The sequence below is a fragment of the Rattus norvegicus genome, chromosome 2 (genome assembly GCF_036323735.1).
Source record: "Rattus norvegicus strain BN/NHsdMcwi chromosome 2, GRCr8, whole genome shotgun sequence".
NCBI classification, from domain to species: Eukaryota; Metazoa; Chordata; class Mammalia; order Rodentia; family Muridae; genus Rattus; species Rattus norvegicus.
The window spans coordinates 8,723,172-8,746,720 of NC_086020.1; the positions used below are offsets into that span (position 1 = coordinate 8,723,172).

The 23,549-nt window shown below is 37.3% G+C and overlaps 1 protein-coding gene across 20 annotated transcripts in view; it reads left to right on the forward strand.

The window, feature by feature from the left end:
• The window catches only part of Kiaa0825 (KIAA0825 homolog), a 561,052-nt gene that overhangs the window by 116,915 nt on the left and 420,588 nt on the right, over positions 1 to 23,549 (forward strand). For 14 of the 20 annotated variants that reach the window (XR_005501450.2, XR_005501452.2, XM_017591153.3 and 11 more), the window contains 3 exons: positions 1,617 to 1,706; positions 15,683 to 15,844; positions 21,779 to 21,873. Coding sequence is in view for 18 of the 20 variants with exons in the window: in XM_017591153.3 (XP_017446642.1) it covers positions 1,617 to 1,706; positions 15,683 to 15,844; positions 21,779 to 21,873 (347 nt within the window). In the remaining 2 variants the exon portion in view is untranslated. Of the gene's footprint in view, positions 1 to 1,616; positions 1,707 to 12,687; positions 15,142 to 15,682; positions 15,845 to 21,778; positions 21,874 to 23,549 lie in introns of those variants that run through there. The other 6 variants (XM_063281461.1, XM_063281466.1, XM_063281467.1 and 3 more) reach the window with 2 other exon arrangements.

The following is a 23,549-nucleotide window of genomic DNA, read 5'->3' on the forward strand; positions in this document are numbered from 1 at the left end:
CTGTCTTCTAACAAAAGAGGCCTGAGCAGAGGGGACAAGAATGTTGTGAGGAAGGGTAGCACATGTGTAATATCTTGTTGTATTTAGGAGCTTTGGAGTCAGCCACACTTTGCATACCAGTTTTTCCATTGAGCAGTGATGAGATCTTGCATAGATTTCTTTTCATCAATGAGTGTCTGCTGTTTACTCTAGAAGATAGAAATGATAATGGAATCTTCTTCGTGATACCTTTGTATTAATATAGATACCACACATAATATCTGGAACATTTTTTATTACCTTTATTTAAAGTATATGCCTCTATGTTTGAGTATCTACAGTAATGTTACAAGGTAACTTATTTTACTGTCATATGGTAATGTTTACCAACACCTTTATGACAAGCCAATTAATATTTGATGAATTTTATATCAAATGCATATTGATCATCTCACAGTCTGTGAACCCAGGGCCCTGCACATAGTAGGCAGATACCCTACCATTAACCTATGCTGCTAATCTTTTATCCTGCCTTTTGTTCCTTGTTTTGTTTTGTTTTTTAAAGCATCTCACGTATCCCAGGCTGGCCTCAATCTTGGCTTTGAATGACCTTGAATGCACCAAGCTCAGGGTAACCAACAATTCTCACTGATCTGTTAACCTTTTCCTTTCCCCAGTCTAAGTTAGTGCCCCTAGTAAGCACTCTGACTGACTCATCTTTCTTTTCTTCTCACTAATCTGTTAACCCTTTCCTTTCCCCAGTCTAAGTTAGTGCCCCTAGAAAGCACTCAGACTGACTCGTCTTTCTTTTCTTCCATCTCTCACTTCTTATGATCAAAATAATCATGATTATTAATTTTCATCACAACATAAGTATTTTTGTTCTCTGTCCTTCACATTGTTCATGCCAGTTAGGCCTGGTTTAGGCCCTTATCACCTCTCATTCGAGCTGTTACGACAGTTTGCTCTTAATTGGATTCCCTGTGCTTATTTTTGCTTTCTTGTAAGGCATCTGCCGAGCACACTGTACTCTCCAGTTTAAAGCTCTTTGGTGGTTGCTTGTCTCAGTTGCCATAGAGCCTTCCCTGGCCAAACCCCTGTTCTCTTCAGCTTCTAGGCCTCTCTCCACTGCCTAGTTTTCATCATCTGAACTGACAGTGATCCCTGGCAGTGCCCAATAGGCAGGGACCCCTGTCTTCTCCCACCCCTTCCTTGCCCAATTCCCTGTGGTGCTTTATGATGCCTCATGTGTCATTTCTTCTAGGAAGCTTTATCCAAGCCAGAGCCCCTAATCCCTGTTCCCACAGCATCTCCATATGCCTGTCTTGATGCTTTTAGCATATTCTATTAAAATATCTAATTAGGGGTCTGTCTTCCCATATGGACTCTAAACACCTCAAGGGCAAGTATTATTTATTTTCTCCAGCAACCAATCCACTGACTAACACATGCCAGGATTTCAATGATTATTTTTTTAACTGAACAGTTTTCTTAAAATAAATCAGTATCAGAAGGTATAATGGTCTACATGGGTAGCTAACTAATCAATTTATTAATTGAGCCCCTACCATTTAAAAAATATTTTGCCAAGATAAATGGGGATTCCAAAATGAATAAAGTCTTTGCCTCCCATCTAGATCAAGAAATAAAATATGAATATATGAAAATCTACCAGAAGTTATGCAGACAAGCAGTTGGAGAATGCTGGAAAGAAAATAATTCAACAGGTAGGGGTCCTTTCTGACTTCAGTTCAGGGTGATCAAGATGAAATAAAATCATTTTAGTTGCAGGGTGAGCAGGTCCTGGGGTCTCTGTGACAGTAAAAGATAAGGAGCTGTGCCTGGTGTCTACACTCAAAGAACAAGTGTAGGCTCTAAGCTTAAATACTGCTCTGAGGGATGTATACAAAGGCAGAGTTAATCAGAGAGCTGGAGCATTACTGCTCAAGGCTTCTGGGTTCTCCAATCATCCATGCCTGGAGGTATACCTGAAGGCTGGTTCTGGGGCTCAGTCCCATTCTGACACATACTCCACCTACTCTGTGCTGATTAACTACTAACATTTTATTTGGGGAAACTACTTTGGACTACTTTCCCCAGGAACTTTCTCCTGAGATTTGAAATCAATTTGGTGCTTGATTTTGTAGAGTATCTTAAGGGCTTTCAGCTCTAAGTGGGTTTGAGGATGGACACAAACCAACACTCAGACCAATCAAGAGACAGAGAGACAAGTTAGGGCCATGTTAAATAATTACTAAATGTTTTGTGTAAGGCCTCAAGTCCATTAGGAATCCCAGGAAGGAGAGCAACCTAGAAAAAGTTAGACTGAAATCTTATAATCAACAGAAAGCTTTTCTTTTTCTTTTTTTTAAAGGTTTATTTATTTTATGTATATGAGTTCACTGTAGCTGTCTTCAGACACACCAGAAGAGGGCATCAGATCCCACTACAGATGGTTGTGAGCCACCATGTGGTTGCTGGGAATTGAACTCAGGACCTCTGGAAGAACTGTCAGTGCTCTTAACCACCGAGCCATCTCTCCAGCCTTCCTTCCTCTCTTTCTCTCTTTCTCTCTTTCTTTCTTTCTTTCTCTCTCTTTCTTTCTTTCTTTCCTTTCTTTCTTTCTTTCTTTCTTTCCTTTCTTTCTTTCTCTCTCCCTATCTTATCTGTCTTTCTATCTATCTATCTATCTATCTATCTATCTATCTATCTATCTATCTATCTATCTATCATCTATATCTATCCATGAAGGGATTTTTCTGTGTAGCCTTGGCTGTCTCATTCTAGAGACCAGGCTGTCTTGGAACTCACAGTCCCACCTGCCTCTGCCTCCCAAGTGCTGGGATTAAGACCAGCACCACAACTGCCTGGTAAGATTCTGGTCCTCTCTTTCATTTTTTAGATTTCTTTTCTTTATGCATATGAGTACACTGTTGTGGTCTTCTTGCACACAAAAAGAGGGCATCAGATACCACCAAAGATGATTGTGAGTCACATTATGGTTGCTGGAAGTGAACTTAGGGCCTCTGGGAGAGCAGTTTGTGCTCTTAACCATGGAGCCATCTCTTCAGCCCAAGACTCTATTGCAGAGACACTGTGTATTCATGTTGTCTGCAGCTGTTCTCCAGTCCTTGGGTTACATTCTCCTTAGCAATTCCCTCTTCATGTCACAGCTGCTTGCTTGTACCTCAATTCAGAATAATCAAATATGCCTTCGGATGAGCTCGTAGTCATAAGAGGAATGGGCACAGAAACCCAACACAAAATAAAACAAACTATAATATGCAGCTAAGGAAAACATAAGCAAGAGTTTTAAAAGCAAGCGTTTGATATTTCAATTAGTAACAGTACCATTGTTTTCAGGCTTTTGAGCAGAAGTATGGTTTTTATCTCAGTGGCTGGACCCTTGGAGAAAATCACACGTCAGCTCCGCGTGCAGGCACAGAAGTCTTCACATTAGGCGTCTCTCTAGCTGATTCTGATGCCTTGCATGCTCACCCCTGATTGACCCATGGAGCATGGGGCCCATCTGCCTTCCTGGCTGTTGCACATGATACTTACACAATGTATCTGATTCCTTTGTGCTTTAGACATAAATGCTAAGATTAGTACTTCCCTCCCAGAGCAGGGAGACAAGGGGAAGAGTGTGGGGATGCTTGAAACGATACTCAACACATTGTAATTATCCTATAATTTTCTTCTATTAGTATTTCTAGATCTTGGTATTTTAAGAAAGGCTCTTGTATAAATTATACTGTGTGCACTTGTGCTGATTGATGACCAAATATTGCTCATATTTCCCTAAAATACCTCTTACAGATTTAAAACAGTCATAAAAATCAGCTTCTGTTCCCCATGCCTGCTCTTCACTTGAAAGTGGCACTGGGACTGGTTTATGCAGAGGCTCTATTCACATTGTCCAATGTCCAGCTACTGCCTTTAGCTTTAGTTTCCTTGTTGCTGTCCATAACAGAAAGCTAGGAAGGTGAGAAAAAACATTATACATTGTTTTTACTATGTAACCTATATTCAGTGATTTTAGTTATGAATTCTTCTGTCTACCATTTAGTATCTCATGCCCTTTCAGCCATACATTTGCACATTAAGCAGCAACTAATCCGTGATTAGTTTTGCTTTCTTATTTTCTAGGTGCAAAGATGAATGTGTAGTTCCCCTGGCTTTTAAAAGCACATACTTTTGACTTTGCTAGGAATAGAGTTAATTTACCACTGTAGTCCAGCAGCCACAGTAACAACACGGCCAGTATCATGTGTTCCGGTGAGGCTCAGTGCACACTGAATTGGTGAAACTTGAATTTTTATTGTTTAAATCCTTTGAAATATTCCTCTCCATTTGTAAAGACTTTCCCATTTATAAAGAGAAAGACTACAGATAGTCTTTCTAACAGGAAATTCCAAACTGGGATCTGGGCTATAGTGAATATAGTCTGAGGCATTGCACATGTGATTCACCCCACCCTGCTTTTGGACCTTACTCTGCATCTCTGTCCCACAGTGACTTGTTGCATGCATTGCAGGCACAAGGCAAATCTTGGTTAATTACCAGGTTAAACCTACAAGAAGACAAGACGCTTTCTGTGGCCTTTCAAGGAAGACAATGGAAAGATGGTTTCTGTCCCCAAGGTGATCCAAAGTCATATGTGAAATAGGAAGGAAGTATGATTTTACCTTTATGGTGTCAGAAGAGTTTTCTAGGTCAGAAAGGCAGCTAAAAGGGTATGGTTAACTATAAAACTTACTAGCTAATGTGCCATCACACCTGGGAAATACCTTCGCTACCTCAAGGCCTGCGTCCTCTGACACAATAGGATTATGAGCACAGCTTTCTAGGTGGGTACCAGAGATCACTGCTGTTGTCTCTTTTTAAAGTAATTTTAACAGACTTTCTTAGGCATTATGATTTTCTCCCTAACCAAAAGAAGTATGGAGAAAATTGTATACTTTGATTTTTAGTATAAAAGAGGGAAAGTGTTCAGTCTCTTTTGAAAGTTATGATTCAGTTAGAAAATATGTCAGGTCATATACAGGAGTCTCTTAAATCCATCTTTTTGATGTTGACATTATTTTTATTCACACACTAAATTTTTAAAATTAATTTCAACATGTTATATTAAGAGCTGATAATATAACTTCTCTACTATGGCATTATCCCTTTAAAGGTGAATTATCAACTCTTAGATACAACCTTAGGCTATAGTAAAAGTGAATTGCTAACATACTTAATTTTTTTCTATAGGTTAAATTTCATCATAAGAGAAAGTAGCACCTATGATAAGAGGTGTAATTAACTGAACTCTAGCAAAACTTTAGACTGAGAAAGGGATATTTAGGGAGATACTTTATTAATAATGGACCATTAGCATATAATACTTAAATTTAAAACGTACTTCATTAAGTTAGAGGTGTCTTTTTATCATGACATTCTTTGAACATATCATATGGGAGTTAAACTCCCTTAAAACAAAACTCAGATTCAAGAATTGTTCTGGATAGAGTCCTGTCGTTTGGCTGCAATTGACGTGACCATTCTTTGATGTGCTCACACTGACTTCTTACCAGATATCTTGTTCCGGCTCTTGGACAGACAAAACAAACCAAACAAGAAAGATAGAATACAGAAAGGGGTAAGAGTATCCTGCCTGGTCAAATAGCGAGAACTCTGATCTCCAGCTAATTGTAACACCAACCTTTTCTGCCACAGAAGGCAGAGTAGATTGTGAGAGAATTTCGTTATCATTATGCAGTAAGTGTAGGTAACTGTGCATTGAGCCAGTGCCATCTGAGAACCATAAAAGGGTAACAGTAGAAGCAGTTTCTCTTCACTTCTTCTCACTGGCACACAAGAATAGCTTCAAACGACTCTATCTCCACCCTTTGTTAGGTCTCCTTGCCATGTGAAGCAAAGTGATATTAGCTCTGTGGTCACTCTTAGGGGTGGAGAGAGGACCTCTTTGTCAAGCAGAGGTTCTTGGTAGGTTGAGAAGACTGATCTGAAACACTAGGACCCTCTCTATCCACACATCCTCTTGTTTAGGTGATGACTGCAAGTCCTGAGTATAGGTGCAAAATTTACTCTAATGCTTATCTAATACCAAAACTATCAGGAAAGAAAAGTTAAAGGCAAAAATGTGGGACCTGGTAAGATAGTAAAGTGCTCTACTGTTTAGAGTTGAGGACCTAATTTTGAATTCCCAGGACCTAACAAAAAGGCAGATGTGATAGCTGTGCCTGAAACCCCAGGGCAAAGTAGGTAGAAATCCAAAGATCACTGGGCAAGTGTCCTAGCCAATCAATGAACAGCAGTTTCAGTGAGAGGCCCTGTCTCAAAAACCAAGATGAAGAGAAACAGAAGAGCACACCCAACATTGATGCCCAGCCTACATATGAACTCTCAGGCAGGTACACAATGTATAACACACATACAAGCACACACACACACACCACCACCACCACCACCACCACCACCACCACCACCACCACCAACAACAACAACAACAAATAGAATAAATGTAAATGAATATACAGATATGATCTATATTAACATTCCACCCTTTCCTAATAGAGCACTCTAGTTGTCATTTACCATTATAAAATCAGTAGCCATTTGACACTATAATGCAATTATCTAAGTTCCTGAAAGAATTAGTATGTTAATTGTTATGTCTTGGTACATTACCTACCCAGAGCCCACTCTAATAGTCTGTTGAGAATATTCTACTTAATTGTAATAAGACATTTAATTCTATGACTTGAGGACAGCAAGAAGGAGGTATGAGGTAAAAGCTAGACTGGATTTATTCTTTCAAAGAAGTAGACACTAGTAGTGACTGCCAAGTCTTCATAGTGAGAACATCTGAAAAACTCTGACAAATCAATTCAGGAAGCCAAAAATCAAATGATCAAAGCTCATTTCCCTATTTCTTAGAATTATCTGCCAAGTATTGTTTCCATGGACATAGATGTACAAGTTACATTAGAATCTAAAAAGATGATGAGTACACACAATAATAAACAAATAAAGAGTATTGTGAAGCTTTGGCACAGTAGATATGCAAAGGAAGGTGTGGGTGGCATGGCCACTCAATATTATGGATGATTTCCTTGAGGACAATAACAATATATTAAATGGCAGTGCTTAAATAGTCACAGTGAAATGTCATGTGCTGTCTATAATTATGTCTTTCAAATCTCTCCTATTAAAAATGTTACATGGGAATTAATATGAAATAAATTGGTATAATTGGTACACAGCAATTAATATAAAAATTAGTGTACTCTAGGTATTATATGGATAGAATATGAATATTAAAGATTATCAATATGAATACACATTAATATAACACTAATATTTTATCAGCATATTTTAAATAAAATATAATATCTTTAAAAGCTAAGATATAATTATATGATTTATACCTTACCTCTTCTTCCTTCAGCCTCTTCCATGTCCCTTCTCTACTTCTTACTCTGTCAAATTCATGGCTTATTTTATTTTATTTATTATTTGATACATATATACACAGACACACATACAAACACACACACATGTATATATGAATCTGTTTAGTGTCGCTTATATGTATATGATTCAGAGCCCACCACTTAGTATTAGATAATTAATTATGGGACACATCTCTGGAAAAGACTAATTCTCCCTTAAGCTGCTATTGTTACTTGTTTACTTGTCTAGGGGTAGAGCCCTGTAAGAATTTCCTCTTCCATGATAGCATGTCTACTGGTGGTGTCATTGTTCAGGTCTTGTTAAGCAACCATGTTGATGAGGTATCATGGATTTAGCTACTGTCTCATTTCCAGGAGACACAGTCTCACAGCAGACTGCCTGGTCCTCTGGATTTTTCAATCCTGACTGCTTTTCACTGATTTTCCCTGAACCCTGGGTGTCAGAATTTTGTAGTAGACGTATATGTACCCAACAGTCAGTTGTCCTCTGCATTTTGACCAGGTGTGGCTTTGTGTAATTGTCTACATCTGAATGAAGTGTGAAAGGTATACCATGTTTGTAAGGACAAGCAGTTAGGAATTATGCTTATTTAGTAGAGTGGCCATGGAAGGTTTGCTTCTAAAATTCATGACCTCTCTGCTCTAGGTAGTTGCTACATTGCTAGTAGTAGCCTGACTTTCCTCCTGTTGAGTGGGGCTTAATTCCATTAGAGAGCTGTTGGTAATTATCAACAAATGAGTGCCACTATTGCACATAGAGGACTATCTTGCCATAATGGACACTGTTGGAGTTCATAAGCATTACACCTGAGTCAGATTATTGATTGTTTTTCTCCCTCGGCAACTGGCATAGTACCTTTCAGTACCATGAAAGCTAGTTTTAGGGATCTAGAGATTGGGAAGAGACTAGATACAGTTTAAGTACTCAAAATCCAATGGCCAAAGGATGACCTTTGAGGTGTCTTCAGCAGTAGGGATCATCTTTAATCTCTAGGAGGAAACAAGGAGCAACAACTATAGCCTATCTTATAATGGTAGTCTCTTGGATGCCCTTAACCAACAATTCCAAAGGTTTTTCATGCCTAGTACTGCAGATTTGTTAGATAATCTATGGCTCTTGTGGGGAACATTGTAAGTCCAAGTAGCATAACTTCATTCCAGCATTTGAGATACAGAATTCAAAACCAAGCTGGTCTACATTGTGAGTTTTAGGGCAGCCAGAACTATGTAGTGAGACCCTGTTTAAAAAAATCCAACCAAATGAACAAATAAACAAAACGACAAAAAAGGTACACACATGCATACTTACTTACATGTACTATATGTAATTTTACATAAATATAAAATAATGATTCCGTATGACATTTCAAAATCCTTAAATGACTTAAAAATAATTCATTTTCTCTTTGAAAATTGCTAACATCATTTTGAACCAGTCTTTTGTGAAGGCACTTGGAAGATAGTAGGAATGTAATTGTGCACACAGAAAGATCTGGGTTTACATGTGGTGGGAAGTTGTAGGAAATAGTTCTCCAATGCATAGATACAATGTGACATGCTAACGGATTAAATGAAAGTACCTGTGAGGTGAAGCAGACGTATTGCGCACTAGAGCAGGCTTTTCAGAGGAGGTGCCAATAATATGTAAAGTGTATGGTACTTCCCGCCTTCCAGCAGCTGTATAACTCAGCTAAACTTCATCAGCTACAAGAGATGAAATAACGCTTGAAGTGTCGCACAGTTAGCAGGAGATGGTGCCTGGCTTTGAACTCAGATTCCATACCTGAGTTCCTATCTGTACTTCTGATAGCCATACTGGGCTGGCAACAATGCATCTTGTAGTAAAACTTGAAGGGAAGCCAGCGAGGGAGGACTTTCTCGTTTGCACATGTAAAATGGACTGACTACAGGTCCTTGGTGATATTCCAAGCTACTCACAAAATGGTTCTTTTCAAACTCTGAGTAGTGGTGTTTTTGTTCTGCTTCTCTCCGGCTGTAAGAAGGAACCCAACTTTGGCGTCCGAGTTCCACCTGAGGGGACGTGGGTACTGCAGAAAGTGCTGCTCATTCTCTGCCCCTGTGCAGCCCCCGCTGACTTTGTGTTATAATAGTGTTTAAAAGTTTCCTTTACTGGAACAAATAAAATCCATTCGGATTATGTCATGAATATCGTCCAGAGTAATAAGACTTTCAGTAGCATTTGTGCGTCGCCTCTTTTTACATCACTTGTCTGGTGGACTGAGAATTCCTGCTCGCTGAAAATGGATCCATTTACAGTCAATAACAGGGTGGCTAATGTTCCTCCTTGGGAGAACTGAAATGTGTTCCTTTCATCCTATTATCCTGATCCACCAGCCTCACATTATCTGATTTTGCAGCTTCTCATTTTTCTCTAGTATCTTAATGCTATTATTAATAAGAATTCTGTTGCTAATGGTTTTGAAAATAATACGTGCTTTCAGCCACTACCTGTATTTCTATGGTTTCGTCTGATGTGGCTGGAGTTGGATATTTTTCCAAGGGCTGCCTGTTGCAGAACCGTGTGAGGAGACCTAATATTTCTCTAGTTTGATTTCCACTGTGATGCATTTTACTGCAAGACAGCAGGATTAATATTCTGTGTATTAGAGAGTGAGCGGAAATGCTTTTAATATGTAGTCTGTAATCTACATTCCTTATTACTATGCATCCATAGATACATTTATATAAATACATATATACATGTGTATACACATACACACATTTAATTTTAGGGCAAGAATTCTAGAATACCTTGAGTATGTTTTAAATAATCAGTTATTTTTGTAAGGAATGATTAAAAACTTAACATGTAAAATCACATTTTAGAATAAATTTTAGTTCACTGCATATTGTATCGCGTAGATTTTTAGATACTTTTGTCAGACATACACTGTAAGATTTCATAGAATGCCATCATTTTTTTATTTACAAATTTAATTATTTACTGCTTTGAAAAATACCTTTATTTGTTTTCAACCAAATCTATCTATATCCTAGGACCATGAGATCTCATTCTTATTTTTTGTTCTTATTTTTAGCAAGTTATTTTTCATTGTTGTATGTGTGATTGTTTTAGATCTTGAAATATAAATGAAGACACTGGACAGTTTCTAGCCTCAGGGAGAGATTTTTTTTTCTGGGAATGTCTTTGAAGAACTTGTGCTAAGAGTTAGAGAACAAGCTTAATCCATGCAATTTTACAAGCATTAGAACTCAAGTTCCATCAAGACTATGCTGTGTGTGGCTGCACAGGTTTGAAATCCCACACTGGGGAGGCAGAAACAGGAAGACGTGTGTGGTTTGCTGGCCAGCAAGCTTGTTAAGCTCCAGACCAATATATCTCTGCCTCAAAGGAGGCAGACAGCATTCCTGACGCTGATGTTACTCCAGCCTTCATCTGCACGCACGCACGCACGCACGCACGCACACACACACACACACACACACACACACACACACTTCTACAAATACTTAAACATGCACAGATACACACTCAAAAAAAATAGGCCTCTTTATCTTCTAACAATTTTTTCTGTGTTCATGGTAATTCCATGAAATGTTCCTTTCAAACTTTCTTCCACCTGCACCACATTTTTTCCAGAAATAATTAAGACATCATTGTAACATTAAATTTTAAGTTAGCATAAAAAAGGAAGAAATGGTTTTCTTTATGATGGTTTCATAGGTGTAGGTGTGTATGTGTCTCTGTGTGTGTGTGTGTTTCTGTATGTGTGTGTATCTGTATGTATATGTGTGTATGTGTATGTGCGTGTGTGTGTATCTATGTGTGTGTCTGTGTGTGTATGTATGTGTGTGTATTTGTGTATGTATGTGTGTGTATCTGTATGTGCATGTGTGTGTGTATATGTGTGTCTATTTGTGTGTGTCTGTGTCTGTGTGTGTGTCTCTCTGTGTGTGTATGTGTGTGTGTATGTACATGTGTATGTGTGTCTGTGTGTGTGTGTGTGTGTCCGTGTGTGCGCATGCATGTATTCTTTGTTCTTATTCAGCCTCCTTCCCCTCTGCTCCCAAATAATTGGCCATAATGGAAGGTGGGAACAAATGAGATGCCACAATGAAACTCCTCATTTCTTATATTTTAACCTAAAAATTGAGCATGGATAAAGTGGAATTTCATGCAAAGTTATTTGTGTTTTTGTACATCTCCTTTTCAGTTGACTTTGTAAAATCATAATATAGATGTACTGATACCTACAGTATAATTGTCTAACACAAAGGTTTCTGTTTCTTTACTGTTTTGAGACAAGGCCTTGCTATATGGACCAAGCTAACCTTGAACTTGAATTACGATCCATTCCCAACATCATTGGAGTATATCGATTCATAGGCCTGTATCACCTAACCCCACAAATATAATTCTTTTCTTATTATTATTTTAAAAATCATTATTAGGATTATACTTATCATAGTTATTTGCAGTGCTGAGTGTTCACCTGTGTTTTGTACATGGTTAGTGGGATCCTGGACTATTCTTTCCTTTCATAGCCATACATGGTCCTCAGATACTTTGCTTTAGCCCTTAAATTGATTTTGTAGATAATTTCCACAAGAGAATTTTAGGATACATTAATTAATTTTCAAAAATAACTCTTTAAAAGTATCATGTTGTCATTAAAAGCAACAGTTTACAAGGGTTTCAGAAGAATACTATCAAAATGAGCCACACACTCAGAGTGAGAGGCCTCCCGGGGAGGAGAAAGCCACACTGCACACAGAGTGACTTGTCCTCACACAAGACTGCCTCGGGCTACTTTCCTGAAAATCTCAAAAGTGAACAAATCTGAGGGTAAATTGGTTGATATTCTTTGGCCAAAAAAGGTTGAAAATCATTCAGTTTTAAAAGTTGCAGTTTATTATAGAAGTAAAGTATATGAGTTTAAAAATAAAGTATAGGATTTCATAATGTATTGAAAGAGATGAATTATTAACATAACATAGGAATTTTAGCCACCTAACCCTTTGTTATCACTTACAATCACTGGTCATCGATGATAAAGTCTTTCTCTAAATTAATATTTTAATTTTTCCCTTATAATATTTTCATTAAAATGAATGTTTCTTATACATAACATGTCTGAGCTCTTCATATAAGCGAAGCAATAATTATTAATTATTATTAATAATTGAGTTGGTTGGCAACTCAATTATTAACAACTATTAATTCAATCAGCAATTTGGTTTCTTGTGTATAATCATGTATGTGTAAGCTTCATTGAAAGCAAAACAGTTTCATTATAATGTAAATAATTAATTAAATAAACCAATAATTTAATCAATTAGTAAATGAATGCTAAGTTGTCTCAGTTTGGAAAGGATGACACCTCATTCTCTGCAGATGAAGTTTTCTGAACAGGTGATTTGAAGGCAAATGAACTAGCATTGTAAGATGAGAAAAGAGAATAATAATGAATGGTACAAGACTAATTTCTGCTTGAAGACATCTTGTCCTGTGCTGCTGAGTGACAAGGAGTCTAGAAAGCACAGTATTAGAATTCCTGAGGTAAAGTTGAATCACATTGGTCCTGTGAGACAGTGTGGAGAAAATAAGTAAGTTTGGGGAAATGCATTTCCATCCTTTGTGTTTAATTTTGTTTTAATTGGCCTTTCACCTAATGAATTTATCAAAGAATTATTTTCCTCATAAATTAAGAGCCCTCACAATGTCCCTTGGGAGAATTCTAGTCTAAGAATGATAAGAAATGAGGACTACTAATTAGTGAGCCTCCTCAATGATCTTTGCTTCTTTGGGACAAAAATGATTAGATTTAGGTCATACATATTATATGGCCTTCTTTAATAACTTATAAAGAGTCATAGAATTAAAATGGCCTTGCCTTTAATATTGTTGTTTGTACAATACAAGGCCCTTGTAACTCCAGGCCATAAGAGTAAATCCTCATCATAGAGACTCCACAGGCCCCTACATGATTTTGGACAAGTGGCAATTAAGTTATAGTGTGTCAACTCTTGGGGATGTTTCTTAAGTTGCTTCTTTGCTATTCTGTAATCATTTGTAATACCTTAAACTTCAATTGGACTCAAGTAAAGTCTTCTATCTCTGTTTAATTTCAGATTACACTATTGAGTCAGCTAGCCTAGTGTAGCATTAGAAAGGATTCTTAAAGAATTTGCAAGTTGTTTTTAAAATCTGTGAGGTCCAAAGGGAGCTTAGGACTTTAAAAGGTTACTGGCTCTTTATTTGCAAATATCACGCTTAAAAGAAAGAAAGCTCTGGTGACTTTAAGAACAGCTGGACACCCAGGTCTCATCTGAGAACCCCAAGTCCCAGTGAGAGACTCTTCCTAAGCAGGGTAAACAGCCCCCTGGGGCACTCAAGGTTGGCCTCTAGTTTCCATGTATATAAAAGTGCATAAACACACACACACACACACACACACACACACACACACACACACACACAGGCTGATAAGAATAGGTTTACCACTATATGGGACATGCTATGTTCCTTTGTCTTGTCCTTTGGGAACAGCGTTTTTAGAAAATTTTGGTTATGAATACTGCTTGTGTACCTGATGTACTTGTGCATCTTTCTAGAAGATAAGTAGAAGATGAGCTTTTTTGATATGGGGTTTTATATATGTGGGGCTATGGTTAATGTGGGGATGAGTTCTTGTAAGTACTTATAGATATTTCTTTACTTTTTAGAAATAGGACTCAGTTCCAAGATGGGGTCGGTAGATAGCTTTCTCAGACTGCCTGCAGGGATGAGATGAGAATTTTGGTTGGACCTCGTGGAAATGCTATGTTATATAGGATTAAGTTTGATTCCAGTGTCTTAGTTTTTTAACTGAAGTGAAATGGATTACCTGTAAAGTCTCTGAAGCCTTCCTTCTAAATCCATGTGAGGAAAGTAATCTGTTTTTCACGTGAATTCATCAGCTCCTGAGTCAGTTTCTGAGTGGTACTCTTCTTCATGGTTTCTGCTAAAATTTCTGTGCTTATTGTAGTGAGCAGTACAAATTTGTTAGTTACAATTAATCCTTCTAAATACATTTTAAGAAATGGAATTAATAAAAGAAAGATCATTTGAATCCTTAATCATATAGTCAGGTGTACCATCTGGTGATCCATTTCTAAAATAAAAGCAATGAATTGAAGTCCAAGGTGCCTGTAAGGGGTCATTCTCCATGCTCCTAAATGTCTCATGTTTTCTGCTGTCATTAAATGACAATGTGATTTGACTAGCACTGCAGTTATGAGGAAAAATACCAATCTTTGCTTAAGCTGTATTTGTGTGTATAAACTGTGTATACCACACTTACTCAGACAGGACTAAGTTTTAGGCATGGCCTCATGGATGAAGTAGCTATTATACAGTTTTTACCCATTTGCACACATTTATTTGTTTCTTTTTAATGATATAAAATAGAATACAGAACAGTTTGAAGAGTTTTTTAAATGTTGTCTTTTTATATTTTAAATTTCAGAGATATAAAGAAAGCTGAATACCAAGGAAAATTTCCAATTCTTTTCAAATGCACAAGTATTATTCGTTTGCCAAAGCTCTACATTTGTGGACCTTCTCTTAACTCTTTGCCTCTTTTCTCAAAACTATGTTTTTAAGGCCGTGTGGCAGATATTTCTTCTTATGTTCTCCAGAATTTCCTCACATTAAAAGGTGTCTGTTTCATAGCTACAGTTCAGTTTAAACTAAGATGTTAAGTAGCATGCCATAAGATATTATTAACACTTTCCCCAAATCGCCCCACTGATGTTCCTTATAGTCAAGTAAAATATAGCCGAATAATGGCTTCAGTTACTGCACCTTTTACCCTCTCCTACTCTATATTATTTCTGAGGCTTTTTTGGGAAAGTTAATGACAATCTATTTTGTAAAATGTCCTCTGAATTTGTCTGATATTTCCTCATGATCAGAGTTAAAATTTGCTAGTCTGAAAAATGCTACAATTATATAAGATGTCAATTTTGATTTATGACTGAGTCAATCTAATTAATTACATCAGATCTAATATTTATCTCTAGTTTCTTGGAAGAAATGATTCTCCTGGGATATTTTTATGTACACTCCTTAATGAGCAAGCTTGCCTAAATTACAGAGCATCCTTTCAATTTTGTGTTGTATAAGATGAACTTGATTGTTCTAACATTTTCCAAAGAAATCAATAAAATGTCTAACAGTGTCCCTCTTCTCTTCTCAGTCAGTCCTGCATTCTCACAGAAGGAGAGACACCCTTCTCTATCCTTGGAAGAACTTAAATTCTTATCACAGCTAACGGAATCCTTTGTGAAGCTGGAAAACAACATGCAGGAGCTGTTTGAAGAAACACTTTCATTGCTTCAGATGCTCAGGAGTTGTCCAGGTGTGGCGCTCTTCAGTGGTCTGTGCATGGACATGTTTCTCTGACTGCTCTCCCACTTTAAATCTATATCACTATCTGAAAGAAGTATGTTGTGAGGTTGTTTACATTAATATTCAGTATATAGGGGTTTTTTTTGTACTTTGAGAGTCCTTAATTCTAATTGGCAAAAACATCCTAAATATGTTTTGGATAATTGTCCTTGACTAAATTCATACCTACCTCCGGCCCCCTAAGAACTACAGCCTAACCTGTGAAAGGCAGATTTGGTGGTATAGCCCGTGCTCCGGCTGCTGCCAGCCAGCTGACCATTTCCAGTAGTGTTCCTAGTGTCCTGAGGCTTACCTCTCTCATCCTCCCATAGGCTCAGAATACACTAGCTTTCTCTTTATTTTTAGGGCCAGACACTTCAGATTCCAGTATGTAAAATAGAGTTGTAAAAATTAAATGGCTTAGAGTACTGTCATACATAAGATATTTAAGTGATATAATCACCAATCAATAAGTGTGACTTATTACAAATACTAATTGTAATTTTATAATATCTTGTTCTAAGTTAATTGGAACAAAATCTCTTTGAAGAACATTTTTCCTTGTAGGCTGAAGTAATGGTTCTGAAAATAGCAGTAGAACACAAAGCAGTGGTCAGGCATACTTTTTGTTGTCATGTGTATGTTTGTAATGGTTTTCATTTTATTCTCAAAGGTGTGCAAAGTTCTCCACATATGGCATGCTGAGGGAATAGCTATATCTTTAAAACAAATGGAGGGAAATAGAAATTAACAAGCTAAAATTTTCAATATGTAAACCATGATCTAAGAAGATCTAAAAAGAACCCAAACACTTAAGATAATTTTGGCCTTCAGGATATATTTAATACAGTTTTGTGGAATGAATGAGGTTAATGTATTAAAATTTCTCTAATTCACTCACTTTTACATCATATCAATGATCTAGAATTGCTATTAAACAGTAATCTAAAATTCTCACGATATCTATGATCCCACCCTCTCTTTTCCTGCACGTAATTCCAATTAGCAATAATTGGAATCAAAGTTTATTGCATTTATTTAGAGCATGTGTGTGTTTGTGTGTGTGTCTGTGTGTGTGTATTTCTGTGGGTGTGTGTGTGTGTACCATGCACATATGGAGGTACGAAAATAACTTTCAGGAATTGGTTCTTTCTTTCCACCATGTGGTTTCCAGGGATTGCACTCAGGTTGTCAGGCTTGGCAGTGAACACCCTCTCCCTCCAAGTTGTCCCACAGGCCCTGCTGATATATGCATTCTTTGATATTGCAATTCATGGGTTTTAATTTTGGTCTTGGTTGTGTTTTGTGCAAGAACACCAAGATTGATTTGATCTCACACAACTTTATATAAAGTTGTGTAGAATGTAGCTGTAAAGAATGATCTTGAAGGAAATTGTTGGGTGGGGGGATCTTATGTTTGAGTTTGTCAGTGTTAATCAGCTCGTATCAAAAGTATTGGATCTCAAGTCAGGGGAGAAAAGATGCCCTAAGCCGAGTGCCTGTGGAAAGGAGAGGGTACCTATTTGTACTCATTTTGCTAGAAACTAACTCTTTTAGAGAGATGACAAAGGAAGAGGAGAGCAAGCCACTGGCTGGGTCATTGCAGCACATTTTGTGAGCTTGGGAAAGTGGCCTTCTATGACTATTTAATCCAAACAGTGCGAAGAGAGCAAAGGTTTTTCTCCGTTGCTCAGATGGTTTAAACATATCCACATGTTTGACATCATAATAAATAAATAAATAATAAATAAATAAATAAATCAACCAAACATTTACTTTCTACTTTAATGTTTACTGTTACATTACAGACTTAGCCAAATTGACAGCTCTCTTAGTAGTCTGAACATGAATAAGAGATTTTGTAGATACAAGAGAAATCTTTTATGAGAAATAAAAACTTTGTGCTTGTACTTACCTGTTTTTGTTTGGTGACATTTGCAGGTTTCCTCACTCCGTCATTTAGAAAGTGATAGCACATCATTTGCCTGTGCTTCAGTGCAGTCATACAGCGTCTTTTGTGGGATGGTATTTTATGGGTTTAGTTTGGGGGGGCATTTCTGATGCTTCTTCAGAATTAAGTAGTTCTCGGGGCAGTTCCTCAATTTTTCCAAAGGTGGCATCTGAGATTTATCTAAACCAGGAGGCTTCTTGGTCCTGGTTTCTCTTTAGTCCCAGCCAGGACAAAGCGCAATGGCTGCTTCAATTGGATGTGAGAAGAACACTTAGGGTTTGCTCAGAAGAATCAAAGATTTCAGATCTTCTGAAAGATTGTTTGTACTCTTAGGGGGTCTTAAGAGGGGTCAAATGGCTTCTAAGAGTTCCTTAGCTAGATGGTTAAGGGATTGTATTAGGGAGGCGTATGTAGTTAAGGTAAAGAGGCTCCTAGGGTTTCTAAAGCTCATTACTCTAGGACTTTAGCTGTTTCTTGGGCAGAGAGGTCGAAGGCTTCCACATTGGAAATTTGCAAGGTGGCCACCTGGGCTTCTCTTCATACTTTGTTATGGTATTATCTCTTGGATGTAGTCTCTTCTACAGATTCAGCTTTTGGTGGGAGGTTGCTTGTGAGCCAGAAAAGAGCAGTGAAGAAAAGAAAGACTTTCACTTCCCACTTAGAGCTGCCAACAAGGCAAGTTGCTTTGAAGTACACACAATGGGAACCTATGAAGACCAATTTGGGTGTGAAAGTGGATGTCACAGAGAAGTACTGCCAACCTCCAGTCCCTGGGAAAGAAAGCAAAGCGGCAGTGTGCAAACTAGCCAGAAGTGTAAAGTGAACCACAGAGAACACTGTAGGAGCTGCTGGTGAGCAGCTGACACGCTTGTGACCCTCTGCATTCTTCTGAGGTTCGCAATCTAGGATATGCTTGGAGTGGCCACTGTTGATCTCATGCAAATAACTATGTTTTCACAGGGTGAACCAAAAGTAGACAATGAAGTATGTACAGAATTTTTAATTATTTTAAGTAGGTACAATAATTCCCCAGTTGTTCACAGAACCTATACAATTTTATTTTACCAAGTTTTGAAACAGACCAGTTGAATTACAAAGAAATATAAAAATGCTGCAATGCCGTTTCCCTGAAATATTCTATTAATGTTTACCCAGTATGATAAATTCTGCCTAAAACTGACCTCGCTTACTTTTGCACTTAAAGTTAAGCTATTTAAAGGTGTTTTAATTTGGGATATTGTATTTTAAAGATTAATATAAGTACTGGAATGTTACTCAATCCAGAGTTATACACCAGCAAAAAAGGCTTAGGAATATTATATTCTTCTTGTTTTGAAGATAAGCAGATAGTTTCTACTGCCTGAGCACTTTGTTTATTGAATAAATGTAATGAATGCTGGAGTTACTGTTAGATACAAGGTAATCAACTTTTTCCTAAGACTTGAACTGTAGCTCAACAATGGCAGATAGTTATTTCCAAAAAAAAGATATGCAAAGGTTATACTTCAAGGTACTATTATTCTTCAAGAGTAAATACATCTTAAAATCAGTTAGTTTTATGAGCTTCTTCTGTTGAATAGTCAGACAAAGTAGTTTGAATAATACTATATGCATACCATAAAGTTTTTGAGCAAACAAAAGGATGTATACTCAAGATTAAATCAAATCTTTTTTCTACCAGTCCACCTTCTGGAAACAACGGCATCTACCTATATTCCTATATTAAAATAAAAAACTGTTATCATCCTATACAAATGTTCTGTTTATTAACAAACAAGAAAATTCAGAAACATTTTCTGAGCAAAGAGAAGAAACAAATTCATAATCATTGACGACAAAGGAACCAACTAGGGCTAGCAAAGTGACTCAGTCATTAAGAGCACTTGCTCCTCTCTCAGAAGACCTCAGCTCGGTTCCTAGCACCCACTTTGAAAAGCTCAAAACAGCTAGTAACTCCAGTTCCAGGGAGTCCACTGCCCTCTTCTGTCCTTGGCAGGTCCTGCATGCATGTGATATGCATACATACACTTTGGAACACATATACACGTGCCTTGAAAGAATAAATCTTAAGGGAAAAATAGTCAACCGTTGTAGATGTAATTGACATGTACAGGTTAAAACTGTGTGGGGATAACTGCACACACAGTACATATATATTCATAAACATATAAATATATGAATACATAAGGATGTGTTCAGTAAGATGTAGATCAATGCCAGTATTAGAGTGATGCAGACATATACAAGTTCCAGAGTTGCTATAAATGTACAACTTGATAAATCTATATGCTAAGCATATTTATGTTTGCTAAACATGCTGAAGCATTTTCCTTTGTTACACATAATTTAATTGGATTTCCAGTGATTAACATTTAGGTGTTCTGTACTTCACCTGTTACCATGAGGTTATGGCAAATTTAAGTGCCTTATACTTGCACTGCTCTAGCTGGAAGGTAAGTTTCTTATGTGCTTTCTTAATTAATCATTATTAATTAAATATTCATAATTAAATTAAAAGAGCCACATTAAGGAGGAAAATGCCACCCATCTATTAAATGAATTTATTGGTCAAATTTTTACGGAAAAAAGCCGCCAATGTGGTTTACTTAGAAAATACAGAAAAACTAATTGTTAAAAATCCCTTAAATGCTAAAGAACACTTGGATTATAGTATGCAATTTATTATCCTATGCTAATTCCAAGCCACACAAATGTAAGTGCTAAATTATTCATTTAATTAAACTATGATTAATACAATCTTGATGTTAAAATGGAACGTTTTTTATTATTATTTACCACTTTTTGAAGGTCTCTTCTTCCACCATGGGAAGAAGTGAGTTTCTTTATTATAAAACATAACATTGCAAAAGAGTTCCGTTTAAAGAGTTAGTGATTATGTCATATCTGTTTCAGTGTTTTTCAAATTAACCATCATCAGTAATTACTCAAAACATACCTTTTCTCGTACTACTGTTATTTTTCTTTGCATTTTGTTTTTTAATGATGATGTTAATGATGAAGATATGTGTTTGTATTTCTGTGTACGCACACGTGTGCAGATCCATGTGTATGTTTTTATATGCAGTTAGAGGCTACAAGTCAACATTGGGTGTCTTTCAGTTCCTCTCCAACTTACTTAATTTTTGCATTTGTGTTACATTTTTTGTGTCTCTGTGTGTGTTTCTGGGTGTATGGGTGTGTATGTGCCACAGCACACATGAGATAAGATGTAAGAGTCGATTTTCCAGAGTTCATTCTCTATGTGACTCAGGTCATTAGGCAGGGCCTTTACTTGCTATAACATCTTGCAGGCCCACCAGATTATTTGTTGGAGATAGTCACTAGATCTGGAACTTTACAATTCAGCTACACTGAGACAAATGATCTTTATTTGTGCAAATTTATATGCATGTGTGCCAAATAATAAAGTAGTTAGCATATACATTTCATTAAGTTGTATATTGAAAGGAATCTGTATCCTGTATATGCCTGTATAATTGTAATACTGCCACTAACCTGCATCTTATTGACTATATTCTCTATGTATCCACATATGTATATGCTTATGTGTATATATCTACAGTGTATGTGCTTTTCTATACAATTTATGTGTGAATCACATCTAAAATATTTGGTTCTTTTTAAACGAGATTTATTTATTTAATATATATTGTGTATGCCATGGTATATGTATGTGCATCCCATGAATGCAGTGCCTGGGAGGCATGCAGGCCAATGACCAGAGAGAGCTAGAGTTAGAGGTAGTTTTGAACTGCCTGAAGTAGGTGCTGGGAGCAGAATCTGGGTCTTCTGGAAGAGCACTAAGTGTTCTTAATGACTTAGTCATCTCTACAACACTGTTATTCTTCCTTCCTTCCTTCCTTCCTTCCTTCCTTCCTTCCTTCTTTTGTTTTTAATTATTGCCCTTGTATTTGTTTCCTTCTCTTTCCTTAGGAATATTGGAGAAACCTAATAAGGCAGTCATGGCAGAAATGCATATAGCAAAGGAAAACAATCCTCCACCAGAGCCATCATTACCAGTAAAAGAGGTGAGAAGTTTTATTTACATATGATTGCCTTTCTGTGGGTCTGTTGTGAATCAAAGTATCTCTTTTTCCTCAAAATAATCTTGATTGAAATTTCCTCAGAAGTTTTAGGCAAAAATCCAGAAGTACTATTGTCAAGTAACTAAACAACAGATGCTGATAAGGGTGTTGGGAAAATAATCCTTATACACTGTTAGTGGGGATTTTAGTTATGTCAGCCACAATGGAGATGAGTGTGGAGTTGCCTCCAAAAAGTAAAAAGATAAATGTATCTATCTGAGTTTCCTGTGCCCTCTTTGGTATACACAAGGAGGAGTCTAAGTCATCACGCATTACAGAGAGCTACTTACTCATTTTCTGTCTCCATTAACAGGAGCCAAGTTATAGAGTTGGCCTAGGTATCTCTCAGTTGGATGGGTGGATAAAAACAATGTGGGATATATATGCAATATATTTATTCATTCATAAAACCAAAATATGTGTATGCATCGTAGATACAGAGTTGTTGAAATGTAAGAAAGTGAAGACAATAGGCTGAAAGGACATGACTTTCGACCTGATCTTTGTTTGTTTACTCAATTTGTATGGAGTGAACAATTATTATATCAAATGAGTAAGCAAGACTCAGAAAGACAAATAGACATTTTCTCTCAAAGTGTGGATTCTCAATTAGAGGAGACTTGACAAGACTAATGAGTAAAGTGAGGGGGGGAAGACAGGATGAGGGACAGTGGACATGATTAAAACACCGTGGGTAAGGCTCTGAGGACCACATTACACAGCCCATGAATGTGTGCAAGTGATACACGCTAACAAGCTAAAAACACTGTCTGCAAAAGCCAAGTTGGGTCATTGTTCTCTTGCAGTCAGTTTCATGGAATGGTGTAAAAACAGGAGTCAGGGAATTTTTGTTCCCATCTTGGCTCAGAACCTATTTGCTGAGAATGTGAACCACAGGTTCACATTGAAAAGATAATCATATCTACCAGACTGTTTTGCTTTCTGGATTGTAGTAATGCCTGTAAAATTACAAGTATTGATAAAATATTGGAGTGCAGAAGTTTCAGGAGGGATATGGAATGTCCTGCACCTCACCTGTGTGAGCCCCTGGAGTGTTGTGACTCTTGGTGTTGCACTCTGGTCACACCACATTCTGCATATGACTGCAGACCTATTAGGCAGCTGTGCCTTACTTTGGCTTCTGTTGACAAGCTTCTTCTCTTAAAGCACAGCACTTTTTTCTCCTTTTTGCAGTCCTAGGAGTGATTGGGATTCCCCGCTGAGTTGTGCTTCACAGTTTCTGCTTAGTCTCTCCAGTATTCCTTTACATTTGCATCAGTGTAACAAAATACCTGACAGAAGGAATTTAATCAAGAAAGGAAGAATGAGCTTGTTTTATGGTTTCAGATTTCATCCCATCATGGGGGTAGGAGTAGCAGGACACTGGAAGCAGCTATGCAGGAGCCTGAGGTGGCTGCTCACAGCACTGTGACAAACTGGAGGCAGAGAGTGGGACAAGAAGCATCCCAAATCAGTATGACCCAAAAGCATGTTCTTAAGAACCTACTTGGTCCTACTGTGCCCTACTTTCTATCATTTTCAGAGCCTCCCAAACAAGAGTGCCTTCTGGGAGCACATGTGCAATCATGTGCCTAGAGAGCAGTGGTTCTTACTAAGGC